Below are 21,112 nucleotides of genomic sequence, written 5' to 3'. Positions count from 1 at the left end.
TGTCCATCCAGGAAATTTGAAGGTAGAGATGCGGCTGAATTGGCAGTGTTGCATATTAGTGGCATCACATGTTTCGTAAGCAAGTGTATAAGCTATAATTGCATACACTTAACATTTCCAAGCTTTGGTTTCCTTAATTGTAAAATATTGGGATAATATCAGTACCTACTTCATAGAATTTCTAGGATTGAAAGAAATAGTTAATACAAAACAGCATGATGTGTGGTACATTATAAAAGTTCAGAAAAATGTTTGCTACTGTATTTTTTTTCACAAGTGTAAAAGATAACTTTAGATCACATTTAAACTTTTCTTTTAGGTGTGCTGAAAGACATTATGATACCGCCAAATTTAACTGCAGAGGTAGGTATTAACTGCAGAGTAATGTATTATGTTATATAAAACTTAAAACCAGTAGACGAAATCTTACTGTCATAGCAGTGATGACTAATCTCATTATTAAGTGAGATAAATATTTCTCTTAAAGATGGTCTTAAAAAATTTGCAAAACAAACTTAATTTTGCTATTGTGTTTTGGGAAGCAAGTATCCTATAAACCTGCTGGTATTAACTAGTAGGAAGACCAATCCCAGAGTAGACTGGAAGAATTTGGAGAAATTCCCAGACTAACAATACAGTGAAGAGAGGGGTAGACCTACGCTGGAGACATTTGGTGTAATAGTGAGAGATTATAGATTATAGGAAGGAAGCAGATCAACTTAATAATTCTGTCGAACGTGACCTAAAAGGGGGGAAAAGATATGACAAATACGGACAAGAGGAACCTGGCAGATGAGAGCAGGGAGCTGCTTTCAGTGAGTTCTTCTCCAGGTGTAGTGAATCCTGTCTCCGAGTCTACATAGAGCTTCCTCTGTGTTTGTGGAACCCCTTGGGCCACGAGAGACCTGGAGCGTGGAGAGGCTTGGCAGGTCCTGCCGTGATAGTCAGGAGAAGGTAGATGCCGGGATCCCTTCTGAAAATCTAGAATGGACTTTCAGACGGCCGGTTGGAGAATTCAGAAGCACTAATGGCTGTGAAGCCAGGACATATTCACCAAGAAGTTTTCCTTTTTCATGACTTAGGCTGCTGCTTACTAGGCAAAGTGTGTTTTAGTCAAGGTTCGTCCAGCTTTAAATAGACGTTTAACAGATTCTCCTGGATGTTTTTGGGTGCCACTGGGAAGATGAAGATGGGATGATAGTACAGCCAGACCGATGGCCAGGTGAAAGCTGTCCTGATGACTCCTTGTAATGGAAGTCGTGTCTTCCAGAAGAGCTCACCTGACGTACGGGAGGACTTAATCGATCACCTCCTGTTCCACATTATTAATGACTTGACTGAAATTAGAAGGCATACTTTTCACATAGTTAGATGACACAGAGATCATTATATCCTCTGGATTCAATCAGGATTTTTAAGGATCTTAGTCGAGTGGAACCGAGGCAGAGACCAGTAAGACAGAATTTAATAGGGATATGTTCAAAATCCTATTTCTAGGCAAGTTAAAAAAGAACTCTCAACTCTGACTAGAGGGAACAGAGAAATTTTGGGTTTTTATAACCGATACGAAAAGACCTGAAATTTCATTTGATAAACTTTAATACAATTGTACACCTTTTTATAAGTGGCTTTTTTTCAGTTTCTTTTGTAAATGCCTTTAAAATCCCACGTAGTAGGTACAACACTAACATTCGCAAGGCCATCTTTATTTTATTATTATTATTTTTTAATGTTTATTTATTTTTGAGACAGAGAGAGAGACAGAGCATGAGCGGGGGAGGGTCAGAGAGAGAGGGAGACACAGAATCCGAAACAGGCTCCAGGCTCCGAGCTGTCAGCCCAGAGCCCGACGCGGGGCTCGAACCCACGAACCGTGAGATCATGACCTGCGCCGAAGTCGGCCGCCTAACCGACTGAGCCACCCAGGTGCCCCTGCAAGGCCATCTCTAAATAGCACACTTTGCATTTTTATTATATGCATTGCAAATTGCAGTCCTTTCCAGTGTTGATTTACTGGTAATTGATACTTTCTTTGGAATGTGTATTTGTGATGATGTAATAGTATAAGCGTTATTACTCGTTTTGTCAGAAAATGCATTGAGAGCCCTGACAGGAAACCTGTGTGACACTCCGGGTCCTCCTCTCCCTCTGACACGTTGTGACTTGTGCTTGCTCTCCAGAGCAGTCTCCTCTTCGTCACGGGGGGAAATACTCGGCCTCTCTGTCTAGTGCATAGGTTTAAAAATTAATGAGAGACTGTTTTCTGTTCAAAAATTGGAAAATCATCAGACGAGTATTTTTCTCTGGAGTTTAGTCTTCCTTCTAAACATCTGTTAAGCTTATATGCAACGTTTCTGAAGTTAACCTACTTTTGAGAAGCAATTCAGGAAGGCCTCTTTTCTCATTCTGAGGTGATCTTTTTACACAGTTGCACAGTATCCTTTTGAAGACCATAACCCACCGCAGCTGGAACTTATCAAACCCTTTTGTGAAGATCTTGACCAATGGCTCAGTGAAGATGACAATCATGTTGCAGCAATTCACTGTAAAGCTGGAAAGGGACGAACTGGTGTAATGATTTGTGCATATTTATTGCATCGGGGCAAATTTTTAAAGGCACAAGAGGCCCTAGATTTCTATGGGGAAGTAAGGACCAGAGACAAAAAGGTAATACATTATATTAAGTTATATTTCATGTTCTTTCTTTCTTCTTCCTGGATCTGAGAATTTATCGGAAAACAGGTTTTTAAAAAGTTGGTTGGTAGCCCTCGTTTCTTTATTCTGAACACTGAAACCAGTTACTGCCTTAGCTGTTGTATGAGCAAATAACGGATTCTTGCAGTTTTTCTGTTGATGCTAAGCATTATCATATCATGCTAGTAAGCGTATTGGGTATTTGGTGTGATAAAATCCTTACAAAGCAGTACATTGATCAAAAGTAAGCTTGATACTTCTGAACGTTGCCTGAGAATAAAATGTCTTTGGATAATAACTTGGATGCCATCACCTAGTTTTACAGTACATGAAAACCATTCTTTAATATGAATGTTCACAAATACAGTTATGATTAAGATTAGTCAAAGGTTCTTCTCTTATTCAGAAGATTAAAGACTGTTGAAAATCAGTGACACACTTAATCTGTGTAGTATGTTTGAGAGGAAAACACAAACTCTTGGGAGAGCTTTCGCAGTGATTTTCAAGGGATTCATTTCTTTGGGTGGCAAGTGTGATAAAATATGTTTATATTTCTTACAAAGAGATTTTGTACAGTTCTGCGTCTCTGAGAAGGAAAAACCCAAGATACTCCAGTGAGAGAGAGAAAAACCCATTCCCTCGCGACTTCATGTGAAGATTTTTTTCTAGTTTTCGTAATGTTTACAATCAGGAAGGCTCTCTTCCAGTTTAAGCTGATTTCTTTTTAATTCAGCTTCCAAACAGAAACATAAGTGATCATTTCCATCATTTTAGCCAGGTAGTTGCATTGATTGCTGGTTTATTTTCTCCTTCCTCATTTCTTGTTTTATTTGTCTTTGTGACTTTTTATTTACATCTGAGGATGTCAGAGTACTGTTTACTCTCCTCGTTTATAAATTTGAATCTTACATTAGTGCTTGATTTTGGAGAATGTTGATTATGGCAGTGCCTTACACTTCTGCATGTTGCACATACCTGGGATGAGAGCAGTGGCCTGAGCCTTGGAGTGGAGGGCGGAGGGCCTGCGCTCTTTACTTCGGCTCACTCTTTCATCTGGAGGGAAATTGGTGCTTTTACTGATGAAAAATGTAGAAATGAATTGTTCTACACTGAAGCAAATAAATGCAGGGCAGCACAGGGAAAAGAGAATGCATGGGAAGAAGACCATAGAGAAGCAGGTCAAATCAAAGTACAGTTGCGGAAGTAGTGGTAGGAGTTGAGAACAGGGTTGATGAGCAGTAGGCATTTTGGTTGTGGGAAAGAAGTCCAGTAAAAAGAACTTAAAATGAAAATAGAAAAGCTGTATAATATGGAGCCAGAGCACTAGATTTAAGCTAGTGGCTCTGTAAGTGTTTATGTTACATACCTTCCAAAAATATGATGAAAGCTATAAATGGTCTCTCCCTAAAAATGTTCATGATATACATGAACATAAAATTTTGCTTATAGTTTTTAATTGCACTGAAATTTTTCTTAACGTGGAAAAGAAAAGGAGTCTTCATAAGAATTATGTCCCTTTTTTAAATGCAAAAAGCAGTGACCACTCACTACTTGAGAATGATGAGTAGATCAAGTGGTAACAAATTCAACAAAACTAAGGCTTAATTCTATTCAATAGTAAGTTTTAATGAAAGGGCTGCTGTTATTTAGATTTTAAATAATACATTAAAACTATGTCATCATCTTTTACTTGACAACTTAAAACAATTTTTTTCCTAATGTTTATGTTTTGAACTGGGGTGGGGGGTACAGAGAGCCAGCAGGGGAGGGGCAGAAAGACAGAGGCAGAATCTGAGGCAGGCTCCAGGCTCTGAGCTCTGAGCTGTCAGCACAGAGCCCGACGGGGGGCTCGAACTCACCAGGAGTGAGATCATGACCTGAGCTGAGGTCGGACGCCCAACCGACTGAGCCACCCAGGTGCCCCTGCCTGACCACTTTTATGTGATCTCTGATATCCAATCAATTTTGACTTTGTTTTTGTTGAAAACAATTACTTAAAACCCCTGTCTCACTAAAGAGTGAGAGAGTAGATGGAATCCGTTAGATTCTTTTCTCAGATGAAAGTAGGCTTGTGTCAAAAAATAAGAATTCTCTCCAGATAAATTCGTGTTACCTCATTTTCTTTGCCTTTAGTTAATGAGATCATTTTTGGCAAGATCTTGGCATAACGCTATGTTAGGGAAGGAAAGGATTATGACTTCACATTTTAGTTTTAAGGTTGGAGAGTTAGACTGTGTAAATGAGTTTGTATTTTATCTAGTTAACAGCAGTTAAAATTTTTGACTATGGAATTTGTCTTCTGAAACCAGTGAGTTTATGTGTAGCAAAGCATTTCATAATTGCTCCCACTTCTTGACAAAACCTCTTGAGAAGCCCTTGATTGAAAGTCTTGGCTTTCCTGAATTTGGCAATTTTCACAACAGTAGATTTTTCATGACAGAAACTCTTGCTCAGGCTGTGATTCAAGGCTTGGCATTCAAGGAGCAGTAGAGCACTTTCACAACAATAGATAAGATTTCTCTCAGGATTGACGGTAGAGTCTTGCACCCCAGTGCACAGCCGTGAACAAGGCGGTGAGTCACAGTGACATGCAGAGCTCTGTCTTTACCAGAGCGACGAAACCAGATGTTTTGCCAGGCATTAGGGGGTACTGTCTGTCTGTGGAACACTGCGATTTCTTCAGCAGTGTTTTTGGGGCAAGGAAACTTCACCATTTTGAAAATATTAATGTCCCCTGAAGTTTCCAAAGAGGATCCCCAAATAAATTATTCTTTGGTTGTGTTAGCATGCGTGTATTTGATGAAAACTAGTAGCTGGCTAAAGGGAGGTGTCATCATCCTATACTGAATGGAAGTGGTATTTCCGATCTTTTCATGCCCTGCTTCATAGTTTTAGAAAAAGAGGTCAGTTTTTTTGGATTGGGTAGAATTGGTCACTAGAGATACTGCAACGGTATTATTTTCTGTTGCGAGCTCCAAACGTGTTTGACCATTTCCAACGTATTTGCCTTTGCCACGTTCAGCTGCGACTTTCTCGTTTGTTTGACGTTCATGACCATCGGGATTTTGAGGTGGGAGCACTTAAGGTTTTTTGGTGATATCTGTCTAGCCTTTCCTAATCAAGCGGTGCTCTCACCCAGTGTCTCTTTCCCTCCCGCTTCTCTCCCTCCTCTCCACACTCACCCATACTCACCCATACACATATACATATGTACTTGGTCTGATGTAGGGCTTCTTCAGGAGACTTGGCTAAATGCTTCTGATCGTGAGAACCAGCCATGTAAGAAGTACTTGGGATAGTCTGTCCCATCATATTCTGGGAGAAAAGTGTAGCCCAAGGACACTCAAACAGTTTAACTTAGATCCAAGAGAAGTCTTCATGAACAAAAAGGACAGGTTTCCGATTGTCTTCGGAAAGATATTTTAGTCCTCACAATCTGATGAACATCCTCAATTCTGTTTTTCTGTAGAGATTTGGTAAAATGGCAAGGCCCGTGGGATATTATTGTGAAATAGGGGCCAGGGTGAAAAGGTCGCGAGAGAAGTGCTTATGAAAATAAAAAGCGGTGTGTCCTAGAATGTGATAGTCCCCACATCATCAGCAGAACTGCTACAGGCACACTGCTTTCTTCATCCCCTTCGAGGTTAGGATCTCCCCCAGGAGGAGGAAGCGGGCTAATGGAGGATGGGGTTCTGTGTACTCCGTAAAATTGTTATGTTTGGCTGTTACATTATATCAAGACTCAGAGTTAAGTAATTTAGCCAAAATTGATCACTTTTAGCATCTTGGAGTCAAATCATCAAGATCTGTTGTGCTTATTAGTTCATGATTAATTAATGTTTACAGACCTTTTTTGGGTGAATTAGTCACAGGGTCTAAAGAAGTATGCCAATGTGCTCTTACCTTTATTTCTGTGTATATTTAAAAAGGCAAAAAAAAATTTATGAGCAGATGCTGTTGATGAAATTGTATTTTACAAATGGTCCCATTTGCATCTTATGTTGAAATAGCATTAAAAAGCTAGATTAAAGGGATAAAGATTGTGGGCATAAGATTATGAATTTTTTTTGGTAGGATTTTTTCCTATTTCAAAAATGATAAAACTGATTTCCCAGAAAGATGAAGTGCTTTGATTAAAGGTGATTCAAACAGTTAATGATAGGGGTGCCTGAGTGGCTCAGTTGGTTAGCGTCTGACCTCGGCTCAGGTCATGATCTCGTGGTTTGTGAGTTTGAGCCCCGCGTCGGACTCTGTGCTGACACCTCGGATCCTGGAACCTGCTTCGGATTCTGTGTTGCGCCCCCCCCCCTCCCCCGTCCCTCCCCTGCTCATGCTCTGACTCTCTCTCTCTCTCTCAAAAATAAATAAACATTAAAAAAAAAACAACAACAATAATAGCATTCAGAGTAAAAGTTGAGTCTCCTGACACATTATTGAACTTTTTTTCTCTACTGTCCCAGAACTGCAAAAGAATTTTGAGACTGTTCAGAATTAATCTCTGTACAGCAACCAGCTCTCCTGAAAGGTCATGTAATGCTGTTGAAATAGGCCTATTTTGACAAGGTTCATCAGTTCATACCCATTTTTGCTGATGTTTGGGCATTGAGTGGCCCCTGGCTCAAGTAGAAAAAAGGCAGCTTGAAGTTGTTGGTCTTCTAGATATAATGCTGCCAGCTGCCTTTAAATCTTTGAAATTTGTCTAAAAACTTTCCAATAATATATCACATGCTTACCTATTGGTTGCAGTCCTGGCGAAATAATATGTTTTTAACCTTTTTTGAATATGACTTCATCATAAGAAATGAGCTGAGCCGAGCTGAACATGGTGAAGCTGTTGTTATACAACCGTGGGGTTCTTCTGGGGAAGTGTCTTAGAATAAACAGAGTTGATTATCCAAAGTGGTTTTATTCTGGGAACATCTGCTAAAAATTTACCCCCTTGCAGTATTTCCTTTTAGTCCTCATGATCAGATCAATAGCGTCAGTTCTCTTTCTCTGTAGAGGTGAAGAGAGATTTGACACACTCTCCGTAGATGTGCAGTTTTAAAATTGTGATCCATTATTACAAGAGGTACATATATTTGTTACCAGCTTTTCAGTTTATATAGGATTACTTTTATTAAAACATTATCTTTAGTGTTACTTTGTTTATATCCTTAATTTCACTTGTAGAGAAGCATTAAGAAGCTAAAGAAAATTGTGTTCTGGTGACGTGTACAGGCGAGCATATTGTTTCTCCTCCTCTTTCTCCCCCCCTCCCCCTCCTTCTCCTCCTCTTTTTCCCCCTCCCTTCCCTCCACCCCCCTACTCCTACTCTCCCTTGTTTTGGAGAAAGAAGAGCCAGGTGTCATGTTTTAGTGGAGAATTTGTGGACTCCGCAGAGACACTCCCAAAATAATCGGGGGCCATCTTGCCATTTTCTCAGGAGACTTGGGGCAGGTTCGATGGCACAGCGGTGGGTGGGTGCCAGGCGACCATAAAATGTGCCGCTGTGTTAGTACTGCCCAAATAACACTCCGGGCTTTGACTGTTGCGGGGAAGTCAAAGTACAACTGATAACGTCCTCTGAAGAAAAATGTTTTCCGAGAACAGGATAACCGCTGGAGGGAAAGAAGGGTCCTTCTTTTATGGGCTAATTTTGTAAGAAGGCAACTGGGTTACACTTCCCTAAAGGTCATTCCTTTGCATATTTGATCCTGTCACTTTAGGAGTATGTGGCAGATTATGTTAAAACAAGCTGTCAGTGATCCCCCCCCCCGCCCCCCCCCCCCGGCTCACCTGAGCATCTGCAGGCTCGGCTCCCATCTAGTCCTGTGCCTCCCAGCCCACACTTACCCTACCCGTATGAATCTGAATCTGAGTCAGCTCACAGTGTTTCTTATAAACTGTGAGTAAAGAGCTAAAGCGTCCTGCTAATGCTGGTAAGGATGTATTTGGGAAAGATTCCCTAAATTTCGGAAATCAAAGAGGCAAACTTTTGTTATACGACAGATGTACCCAGAATTTCTGCCACTCCTCTCTCCCTTGCCTTCCCCACTTCTAGAATGGTGGCAGGTAAAGTAAGCATTGATCATTGTTTGCTTGGATTAAACCTTAGGAAAGGTTCTTTTTTGTGTTGAGCTTCAGAGTTCTTTTTTGTGTTGCTTTCAAAGCTGTTATTAGAGATAAAGTTCCTTTAATGATCTTTGTATGTGACTTCATTAGCTTATGTAATGAAGACAAACTTTCAAGAAATAATAAATATTAACTTTATTCTAAGTGATCCCAAGAAGAGGAAATTTTCTAGTTTCTCTGAGGACTGAATTTTTTATGTCCTCATCATACAATCAGGTTAGTTTTTTTTCTAATTAGTTGCTAACTTTCCCCATATGATAACCTAATAAAATTTTCTCATTTTCTCCTCATTTAAAATAAACTGCAACTCTCCTCATTTTCAGTAAAACAAAACAAAACAAACTCCTAATGTAACATTCTTATTTTTTCTAACACATTAATTCTTCTGGGCTAAACTGTGTTCCTCTTATGCATGATATTTAAGCCTGTTATACAGTCTATATATTCATAAAATTATAAGCTCTTCATACACTGAAGAACTCTAGCAATGACTTACTTCAGACCTATTGTCATATAAATGATCAAGTAGATCTGTAGAAATCAGTCTGTCCTAGGTCATTTCATCTGCCTGTGTAATGACTCAAAGCCATACCTCCTAATCTCAAATCCAGTATTCTTTTTTTCTTTCTTCTTCAAAAAATGTTCGTTTATTTAGAGAGAGTGCACACACACATGCGGGTGGGGGAGGGGCAGAGAGTGAGAGCAAGGGAGAGCGAGAATCCCAAGCAGGCTTCGCGCTGTCAGCACAGAGCCTGATGTGGGGCACGATCTCATGAACTGTGAGATCGTGACCTAGCCAAAATCAACAGTAAGATGCTTAACCAACTGAGCCACCCAGGCACCCCAAATACAGTATTCTTTCTACATTACTGTCTTCTTCTGTGCAAAGTATTCTTATTGTTTTGAACCCCAAAGTAGAAATAGAAACTTAAAAAAAAAAAAACAAAAGCTATATTACATTAGCATGCTTTCAGTTTCCTGTCATAAGCCCAACTTAACAAAGCTTATACCAAGGAGACATGTATATGGGATTATATTACCATAAAAGCTCTGGCCTGGACATAGATGCTTAACAGGTGTCCAGAATCTCTCTTTCTCTCAACTCTCTCCTTTCCTCTGTATATGCTTTATTTTTAGGCAGGCTCTCTGCAATAATAGCAAGGTTTACTTGAATAACTACAATGGGAAGAAAGCTACAATATGAGCAGAAATTCCTAGATTGGCTGCTGATTTACCTGGATTAGGGCATGTATGCATCCCCGAACCAAACATTCTGGCCAGACGCTTGGGACATTTATCTAAAGCTGAAGAAGACAGTCCACCTGACTTCCCCGAAACCATACGGGTAATGATAGCTTCCCAAAGGGGAAAGGATGCTGTGCAGAGAGAACAGTATCAGTTGTCTGCTTCGTATTATTCTCAAGGATTCTGTGGTTCATGCATCACTACTTTTAATACATTACTTACAATCAAGTTTCCAGAATGAAGCACTGTTCTACTCTAAAACTTTGGAGATTCTTCATAGATGGGAAAAATTGTGTTCTAAGAGGTGGTGACCTCTTTCATATTACCTTGTTAGTTTGTGTACTATTAATGAAACCCAGGATACTGGAGTGTGAAGCTCTAGAATCAAAGTCACATTTAGGTTCAGGTCCTAGTTTTGAACAGGATAATTGTGTGTACTGGGATTGTTTTCTTATCCTTGAAATAGAGGTGATAGCGTCTGTCTTATACAGTTGTGGTAGTGTTAGGGAGGTATGTAAAATGTCTGGCACTTAGTTTAATATACAGTAACTACTGTTATATGTTGTCATTGTAATAATAGCCATTCCTAGGAGCTAGATTTCTTCCTTTGTTGAAACATTGTGAAACAGATTTTCAAGCTTCAAGCAAGCACTATTATTTTAAAGCATCAACATTATTTCTTAGTTTAGAAGTGCTAGTGAAACATTTACTGAGGTATAAAATTACTTTTAAAAAAAAAATTTTTTTTTTAACGTTTATTTATTTTTGAGACAGAGAGAGACAGAGCATGAATAGGGGAGGGTCAGAGAGAGGGAGACACAGAATCTGAAACAGGATCCAGGCTCTGAGCCGTCAGCACAGAGCCCGACGCGGGGCTCGAACTCACGGACCACGAGATCATGACCTGAGCCGAAGTCAGCTGCTTAACCGACTGAGCCACCCAGGCGCCCCTAAAATTACTTTTTTAACTGAGGAATCTAGATTATGAATTCATCTTAGAGAAAATGATCTGAAGGTCCCAATGCACAGAATATGAGCAAAACATTGCATATCTTGTGTTCTGGTATCCAGGTGGTGTTCTGACCTGGAAGCACTATGACAGTATTCTAGGTTTGAAAGGTGTGTGTAACCTATACTTTTAAGTTTCTGTTTTTTAAGAGATTAATCACATACAAGGGGCTTACATCAAACAATTCAGGTTAGAAAAATAAGTGGTCTATTAAACATACAGCAGGCAAATGTAAATTTCAAAAGCAGATGACAGAATATCATTATCAGTGCATTTACAACAAGATGTATAAAACTAGATCAAGTATGTCATTTTGTATTAACACAGGGAGCACTCCACAGTGAAGACAGAGCGGTATGAACTCTTATGTGCTAAGCATAACATCAAATGTAGTAAGCATACGCTGGGAGAAATGAAGAAAAAATTGACAGTAAAGGAGTGATAATAGGAATCTTTAATCTACTTGAGGATCAAGAAGGTACACAATAAGAGCTACAGATGACTCGAATAACATATTAAAAATTAGCCCATAAAATGTATCTTTTTTTCTTTTTTTGTCATCCACAAAACAGTTACAAAAGATTAATAATTCATTAGGCCAACTACAAAGAAAATCTCCTCTCCAAGTAGAATTATATAAACCCCATTCCTTGATTATACTTCAATAGAGCTAGAGATGTTTTTACAAAGCTTAAATCAACCATTTGGAAATTTAAAACCAGTTACTTTAAATAACCTTGGGTCAGTGGAGAAATACAAATAAAGATTATTAAGATAATAACAAGTAGGAAAGAGGGATTAGTAAAGATGGAAATCTAAATTTGTGAGGTAGTAAACAGTAAACCATTTGCGCTGACAATCTCAAACACTTGACTGTATGAAAATGCCAGTAAAATCAATACATCTCTTTTAAAGCTCTTTTCAACGAAAAAGGAGAGGGAGGGGAAACAAAAATTATAATTAAGTTTGATAAAGGTGATGAAACTACAAGGTGCAGGTAACTAAATTATATCTAGGTTTGTGCTAATGAATTTGCAATTTTCAATTGGAAGCAGGCAGTTTTCAATGAACATCACTGCTTGAAGATGAAATACAAAATTTAAACAGGCCATCCACGAATCTAAATGTATAGGAGACCTCAAGGTGTACCTGATCTGAATTGCATTTCAGGTGGCTGCTATCAAACCTGGAAGTATCAAATAATTATATCATCTAAGTTGGTCTAGATGTTAGAAAATATGTAAAACTTCCCAGATTTTTTTATGTTGTTACGGAATGACAATGTGTGATAAATTTTCTTATTTAGGTAGGCACTGGGAAACCATTTAGCATTTTGAATTGTCAGTGTGATTAATCTTACAGTTTGTAAAATTAATCACAGAGTGGTGTAAAAATAGATTGGAGAATAGATAAATCAGAGGCTGCTAATCAGTTGGCTATTGCAAAATTTAGAAGGTGGCTGAACCAGAATAGCCACAGAAAATTGGAACTGGTATTTGGAGAGGTATTTCACAGTCAAAATCTGGACTCTGGCATCGGAATAGATGTGTAAGAATCTAAAACGTATATTCTAAATGAACTTAACCTCCGGTTTGCCTTTCATTTTGTGTGTACTCTGTGTGTGTGTGTGTGGGGGGGGGCGGTGTTTGTGTTTGTGTATTGTGTGCATATGCCAGGTGGTTGACACACCTACTAATCTCTGCCTTTACTCTGCTGCCTGGAGCTTTCCTGTACTGCTGGGGTTTCCTTACCTTTTTTTTCTATAACCCTGTGTATATCACTACTGTCTCTCAGATTCTTGGCTTTAGTCTAGCAGGAAGAAGATGGCAGGATTGTATCAGTGGTTGAGTGTAAACTCTGGAGTTGGAGCACCAGGATGAAATTTAGTGCCGTTACTTGTAAGATGTGTGACCTGACCTCATCTATAGAATGGTGTTACCGATAATACCCACTTCCTGAGTACTAAATTATATTTATGAAAATACTTAGAACAAAGCAAAGAACATGGTAAGAGTTCAATAAACAATAGTGGTGGTGGTATTAGAAGAGGTTTTGGGTTCAGGTGCTGGAGAAAATAGTGAATATCATTAATAGAAATAACAAGAGGTTGGAAGAATATGAAAGCTTCGGTTTTTGGGTATGGTGTGCTTTAAATGCTTCTAAAGTTTTTGGCTAGAAGTGTCCAGCCAAGTATTGGAGATTCTGTATTGGGAGTTGGGAATGAAGTCATATTGAGAGACACAGGTTTTGGAGTTAATGTTTAAGATTGATAATTAAACTACTATAAATAACAGAGGATTGACAAAGAGGGGCTCTCTAAGATCAGATTTTTGAGGTATGCCTACCTTTAGGGACAAGAAGAAACAAGATAGCCAGTAAGGATAGGAGAAAACCTTTAGAGATTGGGTCCTGTGACAGGCAGAGAATTTTCAAAATGGCGACAAAAAGTGATCCAAGATGGGACTGAGAAAATAGTAGGAAATGACCATGAAGAAATCAGCCTCATAATAACAGATTCCTATGAGGTAAGGAGTGGAGGCTTACCTTTGGGAGTTGTTTTTTGTTGTTTTTTGTTTTTGTTTTTTTAAGAGAGAGAGCAAGAGAGCGTGCACATGAACAGGGGAGAGGGGCATAGGGAGAGAGAGCAAGCATCTCAAGCAGGCTTGACCCTCAGCGTGGAGCCTGACACAGGGATCGATCTCATGGCTCTGGGATCGTGACCTGAGCTGAAATCAAGAGTCGGATGCTCAGCTGACTGAGCCACCCAGGCGTCCTCTTTTTAGAGTTTATATAGAGAAAGAGGATGTCAATTTGAGAGAGATACAAGATTTGGGGAAAGTGTGAATTTTCAGTCTTTAAATTGTTTGTTTTGGATAAAGAATGAGGGTTACCTGAGCTGATTATTTGGAGGAAACAGGTAGAGCAGAGGCAAATGCCAGAGAGGGGTTAATTAATAGAGCGATTGCCAGTATGGAACCTAGGCGAACATGAAGAGACACTTGTATAAAATATCAGGAGTAAAGAAATTTTAAGATGGGAGAAGGGAATTTGGTGAGTGCCCACACTGGATGACCTAAGGGTCCCCAGTGAAATAGGAGCTAAATTCATTGAGGATGATGTATGGGACAGCATGGAAAGAGAGTGGTTCAACAGAGTGCTGAAATCCCTGTGGTCGAGACTTTAATCCGTGCATGTCGGAAGAACGAGGTATTGAATGATGGAAATCAGGAGTCGGGGAGACCGAGTAAAGACTGTAGAAAGTGGGCTGAACAACAGTGGGAGGAACACCAAGCCGCCTCCTGAACCCTTCCTCCTGGCCTGTGAGCGTCAGGGGTTCGGAGAATCGAGAATCGAGGACTGCCTTTTGAGAGGATGGCCAGGAATGTGGTGTTAAGTAGATCTGAAGAATGCTAAGTATAGCCAAAATTAGAATGTTTTAGAAGTTATATTTGAGGATGAAAAGGTTAAGAATGTAAGTAATTTTCTTCCCGTTTAGAGTGGGTCATTAGTGGTAGAGGGTGGAAATAACTTTTAGGATATAGTTATAGACCAGTTTAAGCTTAAGTGTTCTTGGTTCATTTAAATGAAAAGTGGACATTTTGAAAACATGTAGTATTTTTTAATCTCCAGGAGCTTTAAAGGTTAGCCCACTTTTCATATGTGTAAAACAAATTTTCAAGAGCCTAAAAATGTTCATTTCTTAGAGTTTAAAAGAGATATTTTATATGAAGTCTTTATATTCAAAATGCTATAGGTAAAACATGCCCATAAGCCATTATTTTCAGTATATGAATTCAGGAAATACAATATTTCAAGTGTTATAAATTTGCATTGTCAATTTAGTACAGAAGTTGCATTCACTCATTTCAAAATCTAGATAACAGTTTGATTCATTGTACCATTAATGAAATTTTATTAAGTGTGCATCGTGGCCATGAGAGATGAGAAGAGAGAGGACACATTGAGGCCTGGGGTCCATACACATTTGAGCCTTCCTACTTTGTTATGTCTGCTAATCCGAATATAGTGAATTGGAGGTGCTGGTAGGTAGGAATTACAAAGTTAAGTTGCGGAAGCTTAGTTATGCGTAATTTGATGGTAAAGTCATTAATTAAATTTAAATTGTGCTTTTCAGTGTTTTTCTTTGAATTGTGTCAGTAATTTGGTTCAGCTTGTATTTAGACACAAGTATTCATGCAGTGTTGACATCTAACACATTCATACATTCTTTCTCTATACATGTGCCTAGCCCTTTGGGTAAGGATTGACTCTGTATATAAACAGCTGCATTATAGATATGCTACCAATTACTTGCTACTTGAGAAAAATTAAAGCTTTGAAAACCTTTAAATTATTCATACAAACTTATACCAAGAAGATAAAGAGGAAGAGGTCATCTGTCATTCCACTAAACCCCAACAAATAATTTGACAACTTGGTCTTCTTATGGACTTCCATTGATTGAATTTTGTAGATTTAAATTTAATTTATAGACTGGATCATAAATTCACATGGTTCAAAAAAGATTCCTTCCTGCCCAGCCGTCTTCCGTCTGCTATTTTCCCCCAACCTGCTTTGCAATTCTGTGTTTTATCTTGATAAAGTGTGTTGTTTGCCAGAGTAGCATTAAATAATGTGATAAGCCATTTTAAGTTCAAACACTTGTAAACTTTAACAATGATTTTAACATTAATTTTTATAGCAGCTTTTCACAGTAATACTATTTCACTGCTATTTCTTTAAGAAAATACTGTACACGGGACTAAAATTCCATTTCTTCTAAAATTGTACTTTAAATATAGATAGAATTTCTAAAACCACTAATTAGGATTTGCATAACGTTCTGTCAGTTTAGCATGCTTTTGTGTAACTGCATGTAGTGTTTAATCCTCGTGAGAATCCTGTGAAGAAGATAGGCCGTTTATTAACTGTCTTCATTTTTCCAAGGAAACAAATCAGAGTTTGTATTTTGACTGTCAGCTTTCAATCCAAGTCTTCTGATTGTATGGTCTTTGCACTGGAGCCAAAATCTTAAATCGTTTGTCCTGATTTGAAATGGCTTTTATCCATTTTTGACATTTTATATATTTTTTAATTGTAATGAACTTATGCTAACTTTTAAAAATTACTGAGAATACTACAGTGAATACCTGTTTACTTGCTATTCTGTGTATCTGTCTTTAAACTGATAAACGTACTTTATTAAAAGCATTTGTGTCCAGAGTTCTTAACACATCAGGAAATTTAGATAACAACTTACAAATACTGCTCATTCTTTTTTCTCTTGAATATACTTTTAACTTTTTTGCAAGTCACTTTTAACTGTCAGACAGCTTAATGTTACTATTTGCCTTTTATTTCTAAGTTAAAATGCTTAAGATTTTTCTGAAGTCACACATGTAATAGGAAAAGAAACCTTAAATAAGTACCCTAATGCCTCATTTATTCTGCATCACTAATGAATGCATGGCTGCGCACATTAGATTTTTTCTTTAGATAAGTGGGGTTTTTTTAATAGCACATGAATTAAATACATTTTTAGCATTTGTAATACTTAAGTTTTCTCAAACATTATGTCTGTCCCTGGTTTCTTCCGCAAAGAGATACGTGCAGCTTGGGGACATCTTGAGGAACGTCTGTTGTGGAACTCTTGTCTCCGTTTATGCCAGCCACATGTTCCTGGATTTGTTGGGGTCTGTGGCCATCACTTTTTGCTGCTACTGTTTCTGTCTCTTAAAGGCACTGTACCTTCATGTACGCTGCTGGTTCTGATATACTTTTGCCTGAAAAATAACCAAGCTTTTGAGGAATTGTGCGTTTAATAAAAGTCCATACATTTTTACGGGAGGCCCTGTGTGTAAAGACACAGCTGCAGTGGCCTTTGCTTATCGGGTTCCTGGGCCGGGGAATTGCTGTGACCATTGAATAAATGAGGGTATCGTGATAACTATATTTTAAGGGAGAAAAGTTCTTCTCGTATTTTCCTTTGTACCGATGTTGCTCTGGTTTACCGTGTTGTTGAGGTGGATTTAAATATTAATCATTTAAGGTCAAATTTTTAATGTGTGTATGTTCTTCAGTGGGCACAACCCACGTAACCGTAACAATTTAGTGAAATAACTATAATGGAATTTTTCTTTTGAATGTGGCTTTTCTTTCTTTTTTTTCCTGTCCACCAGGGAGTAACTATTCCCAGTCAGAGGCGCTATGTTTATTATTATAGCTACCTGTTAAAGAATCATCTGGATTATAGACCAGTGGCACTGTTGTTTCACAAGATGATGTTTGAAACTATTCCAATGTTCAGTGGCGGAACTTGCAGTAAGTGCTCTAAATTCTCCTCCTTCCGTGTATTGGAACACTTTTCTGAACATATGTAGAAGTTTACATAAAAATCTAGACAGGAACAACACTTAACATTTATGCAGGGGCATATATGTCTGAACTATCCAGACTAATTAAGTAGCTCGACTTAGCACATTGGACTAAGAAAGCCAATAAATATAATGTCTTGGAAGCAAAATTATATTTATGAAAGAAACATTCTTTGCTGCATCTACCAAATGCAGCCTAAATTATGACCAGGTAACTGGAAAACCTATCCCGTTAGAGATGTACCATCAGAGTGGCCGTGGGATTTGTTAGTTTATTGGTGTTGGGGCAGGGACTGATTCCTTGATATCTTAGGAAGACTAGATGGTGATAGTACTAGTGACTGGGACAATAAAAAGAAAAACAATGATAAGACATGGTGAAAAGCTGAAGTATATTGAGTGAATAGGGTTGGGTCAAAGTATGTGGAGTATTAGAGAAAACCTGGATTTAGATCCAAGTTCCCATTCTAGCTCTGTCATTGCTGTACTGTATAACCCCGGGCACACCGTCTACCTGTCTTTGTGTTTGCTTATCAATACAATGAAGATATTTTGAGATCTGAAAACTTCCTAGATACATACTAAATAGAATAATGTCGGTGATGTCTGCCTCACATTGACCTCTGGCTTACCCTGACCTCTGTAAGCCTTCCTCAGTCACCCCAGTCCTGTTCTGCTTCTCTGCTATTCTTGGCTGGAGTTCTCAGCCAGCCTGGTAGGAGCCTTCATACTCAGACCCAGAGCAGTGAGTCAAGAGAGAACGCATAGAAGGAAGTATCATCCAACCCTGTGAAAGATCAGACTGCTGCTGCTTTTTCCTGTATCAGAATTTTATCAGAAGCATGTTAGCTCTGCCTTGGCAGTGATTAGCCATGTTGTCGTGTTTAAGAAATACGTTTTATTTATTTATTTATTATTTAGAGTGCAGTTTTGTAGTTTGTAGATAAGATCCCACGACATTATTTCTTCGAATACCTCTAATAATATTTCAGTGAGGTTCTGTAATTTGTTAGTGATTTTAGTTTTTAGCTTTAAGTTTCGCTTCTTGAAAATATTTGCGGAATTAAAAAATTCTATCCCTAAATTAATTTGTACCTAGGAAATTAATTTCTTGGTTGTGTTTATCCTTTTCAGTTAGGTGTAATCACCTTCATCTTATCTTTCCTACGTTCTTAGAACTAGATAATTTCATCACGACCACAGATTTATTAATATAACATGTTATATTGAGCCTTCTGAGAGACCTCACCGATGCTTTTGTCATCTCAGTACAATTTTTAAAAGTGCTGATAAAAGGCATAGGGAATACAGTCAGTGGTACTGAAATAGTGTCACATGGTGACAGATTGTACCCACACCTATAGTGAGCACAGCGTAACGTGTAGAGTTGTGGCATCACTGTGTTGTACACCCGAAACTAATATAACATTGTTATATTAGCCAGCTATATCAAAACAATAATAATGGTTTTGATAAAAACTTCTAAATGCAAGGCACTGAACTGTCAGAGGTAATTGACATAGGGACTTAAATTCATAGAGGAGAAGGAAGAAGGAAGGAAAAACTCCTGCTCTTCCTGTAGGGTAGGTATCAGGTTTAAGAGCCCAAAGAAAGGTATTACAGATTAGGGACATTTGCTAAGGGGAGGAGAACATTCAGTTCAGTAGTCTTATTATCTAGTGTAATTTTTTCACATTCACCTCCTCTAGCAAAAATCTATTAGTTGTGCTCTGCCTGCTTCCACTTAAACATTGTGGTGGCCTTTTCTTTTTTGGTCTCTTCTCAGTATCACATTTAAACTTTTAAAATTACTGACTACTGACATCTTTTTAATCTTTATCAGTTTTCTAGTTCTCCATTTATGCACTGTGATTTAATACTATGTAATGAAGTTGTATTATAACAAAAGCAATACATAATTGGATGGGAGATTATATGTATAAGTTATAAATGGTATACTCAGAAAAATAAAAGTTTTGGGGCTTGTCAAATAGTTTCATGGAGGAAGTCGGATTCTCAGTGAACATTGGAGAAAGCATACAGCTTAGATTGGCATTAAAACCGAAGGAAGTATTACAGGCAATAGGAAATAGCTTGCGTTGAAGCATACCAGTAGGAAATGAGCTGGACAGGAGGGTAGACACAGAGAATGGAAGAGGACTGGAATGTGTGGTTGACTATAAGAGGACCTTGAATGGGGTTATCAGACTAGAGGTGCTAAATACTATGGCATCAGTGACAATTCTGGAGGCATATGCTGTGTTTTAAGTGTGGCTTTGTAGGAAGTGGAGGTTGCAAGATGGGGGAAAATGGGGGAAGGGAAACCAGTTGTGTGACTTGCCGTAAGCCAGATGTGCTTTGCTAAGGCAATCAGTAGGATTTGATTACTTTTTACTTTGCCATTTATATCTGGATATTTTGTCAGTTTTGATTCTGGCCATGTGATTAATACACAGAGAAGGTATGAAAGAAAAAAATGAGTATCACGGAGACTTGGAGACATGAATGTTTTGGGTTTTAACCCCGTCTTAATCAGGTGAAGGTGAGCTGTTTACATGAGGATAGTGAGTGCTTGAAAGTATGGGTCTGTTAGGTGTGAGTCTATCTGATACTTTGGGGAGCATCAGGAAACAGAGCTAGAAGTTAACCAGCCTTCTACGAAAGGGTCGCACGGGGCCGGGATGGTGAGGCCCAGAGGGGCCGGGATGGTGAGGCCCAGAGGGGTGGGATGGTGAGGCCCAGAGGGGCCGGGATGGTGAGGCCCAGAGGGGCCGGGATGGTGAGGCCCAGAGGGGTGGGATGGTGAGGATGGAGATGTGGAGTTGCAGGTTTGGGCTCAAGAGGAGATAAGGAGTCAGTGAAGAAAAGAAAACTTGTGAAAGTAGAACATTTTCTGCAAAGCTGTCAGGGGTTAGCGGCCTTTTTCATATCTGAGAATTGTCTTAATATTTTCTAAATAAAGGAAAAGTTATTCTACTTTTAACATCAGAAAGGGTCAAAATGTTAACAAGATGATCACTGTGATTTTTCTGTCAATACTCTATCAGTATGCACATGTCAAAAAAATTTAATTCTGATTTTTGTTTACCAGGTATTGACTTGTCATTTCTTTAGAACACAGTTACATCAAAGGAAAAATATCTGAACTGTGTCTAGAAGTCAGCAGAACCATACTCTTGTTGGACTTCTGATAAATTAGGTGTGAGATATCTAAAATGGGAAATTCACAACGCAGGGAAAATTATTTTCTTTAGTGATTTGAGAAAATCTTTTCCACTTAATTTTGTTAAAACTTTTTATCTTAGTTTTGGGGGTAAAGTCCAAGTAACACTGAATTGTAATTAGCTTATGAATTGATTTGACTATTCTGGGGTTCCTGAAGATACACATTTTAGTTTGTAGTTCACTTGAAATCTGCCTTATACAGTTAATACGCAGTTTAAAGTCCTAAAATCAGGATTATCAGGTTCTGAATTAGGAGTTTGAATTAATAAGATTACAAGGCATTTTCATCTTGGTCGATTTTTATCACAGTTTTGAAATCGTACCTTTTTGTTTGCTTCTTCAAGCCAGAAAATTTCGGAATCAGGTAAAATCCTGTAAAATGGCTCATTGTACTTTGAACCTTTAGTCAAGGGAGTGACAATTATTGACAGATGGTTGGTAGAATGTTTCC

General features: G+C 38.5%; 1 protein-coding gene across 3 annotated transcripts in view; it reads left to right on the top strand.

Annotated features, from left to right (window-relative positions):
* PTEN (phosphatase and tensin homolog) overlaps positions 1–21,112 on the top strand; it is a 92,905-nt gene that overhangs the window by 61,252 nt on the left and 10,541 nt on the right. For all 3 annotated transcript variants that reach the window (XM_058696303.1, XM_058696305.1, XM_058696306.1), the window contains exons 3-5: positions 320–363; positions 2,429–2,667; positions 17,242–17,383. In XM_058696303.1, coding sequence (XP_058552286.1) covers positions 320–363; positions 2,429–2,667; positions 17,242–17,383 — 425 coding nt within the window. The remainder of the gene's footprint in view (positions 1–319; positions 364–2,428; positions 2,668–17,241; positions 17,384–21,112) is intronic.

This window comes from Neofelis nebulosa, chromosome 13 (genome assembly GCF_028018385.1).
Source record: "Neofelis nebulosa isolate mNeoNeb1 chromosome 13, mNeoNeb1.pri, whole genome shotgun sequence".
Taxonomy (NCBI): Eukaryota; Metazoa; Chordata; class Mammalia; order Carnivora; family Felidae; genus Neofelis; species Neofelis nebulosa.
Note: the sequence above shows the minus strand (reverse complement) of the source record. Positions and strands in the feature narration are given on the sequence as shown.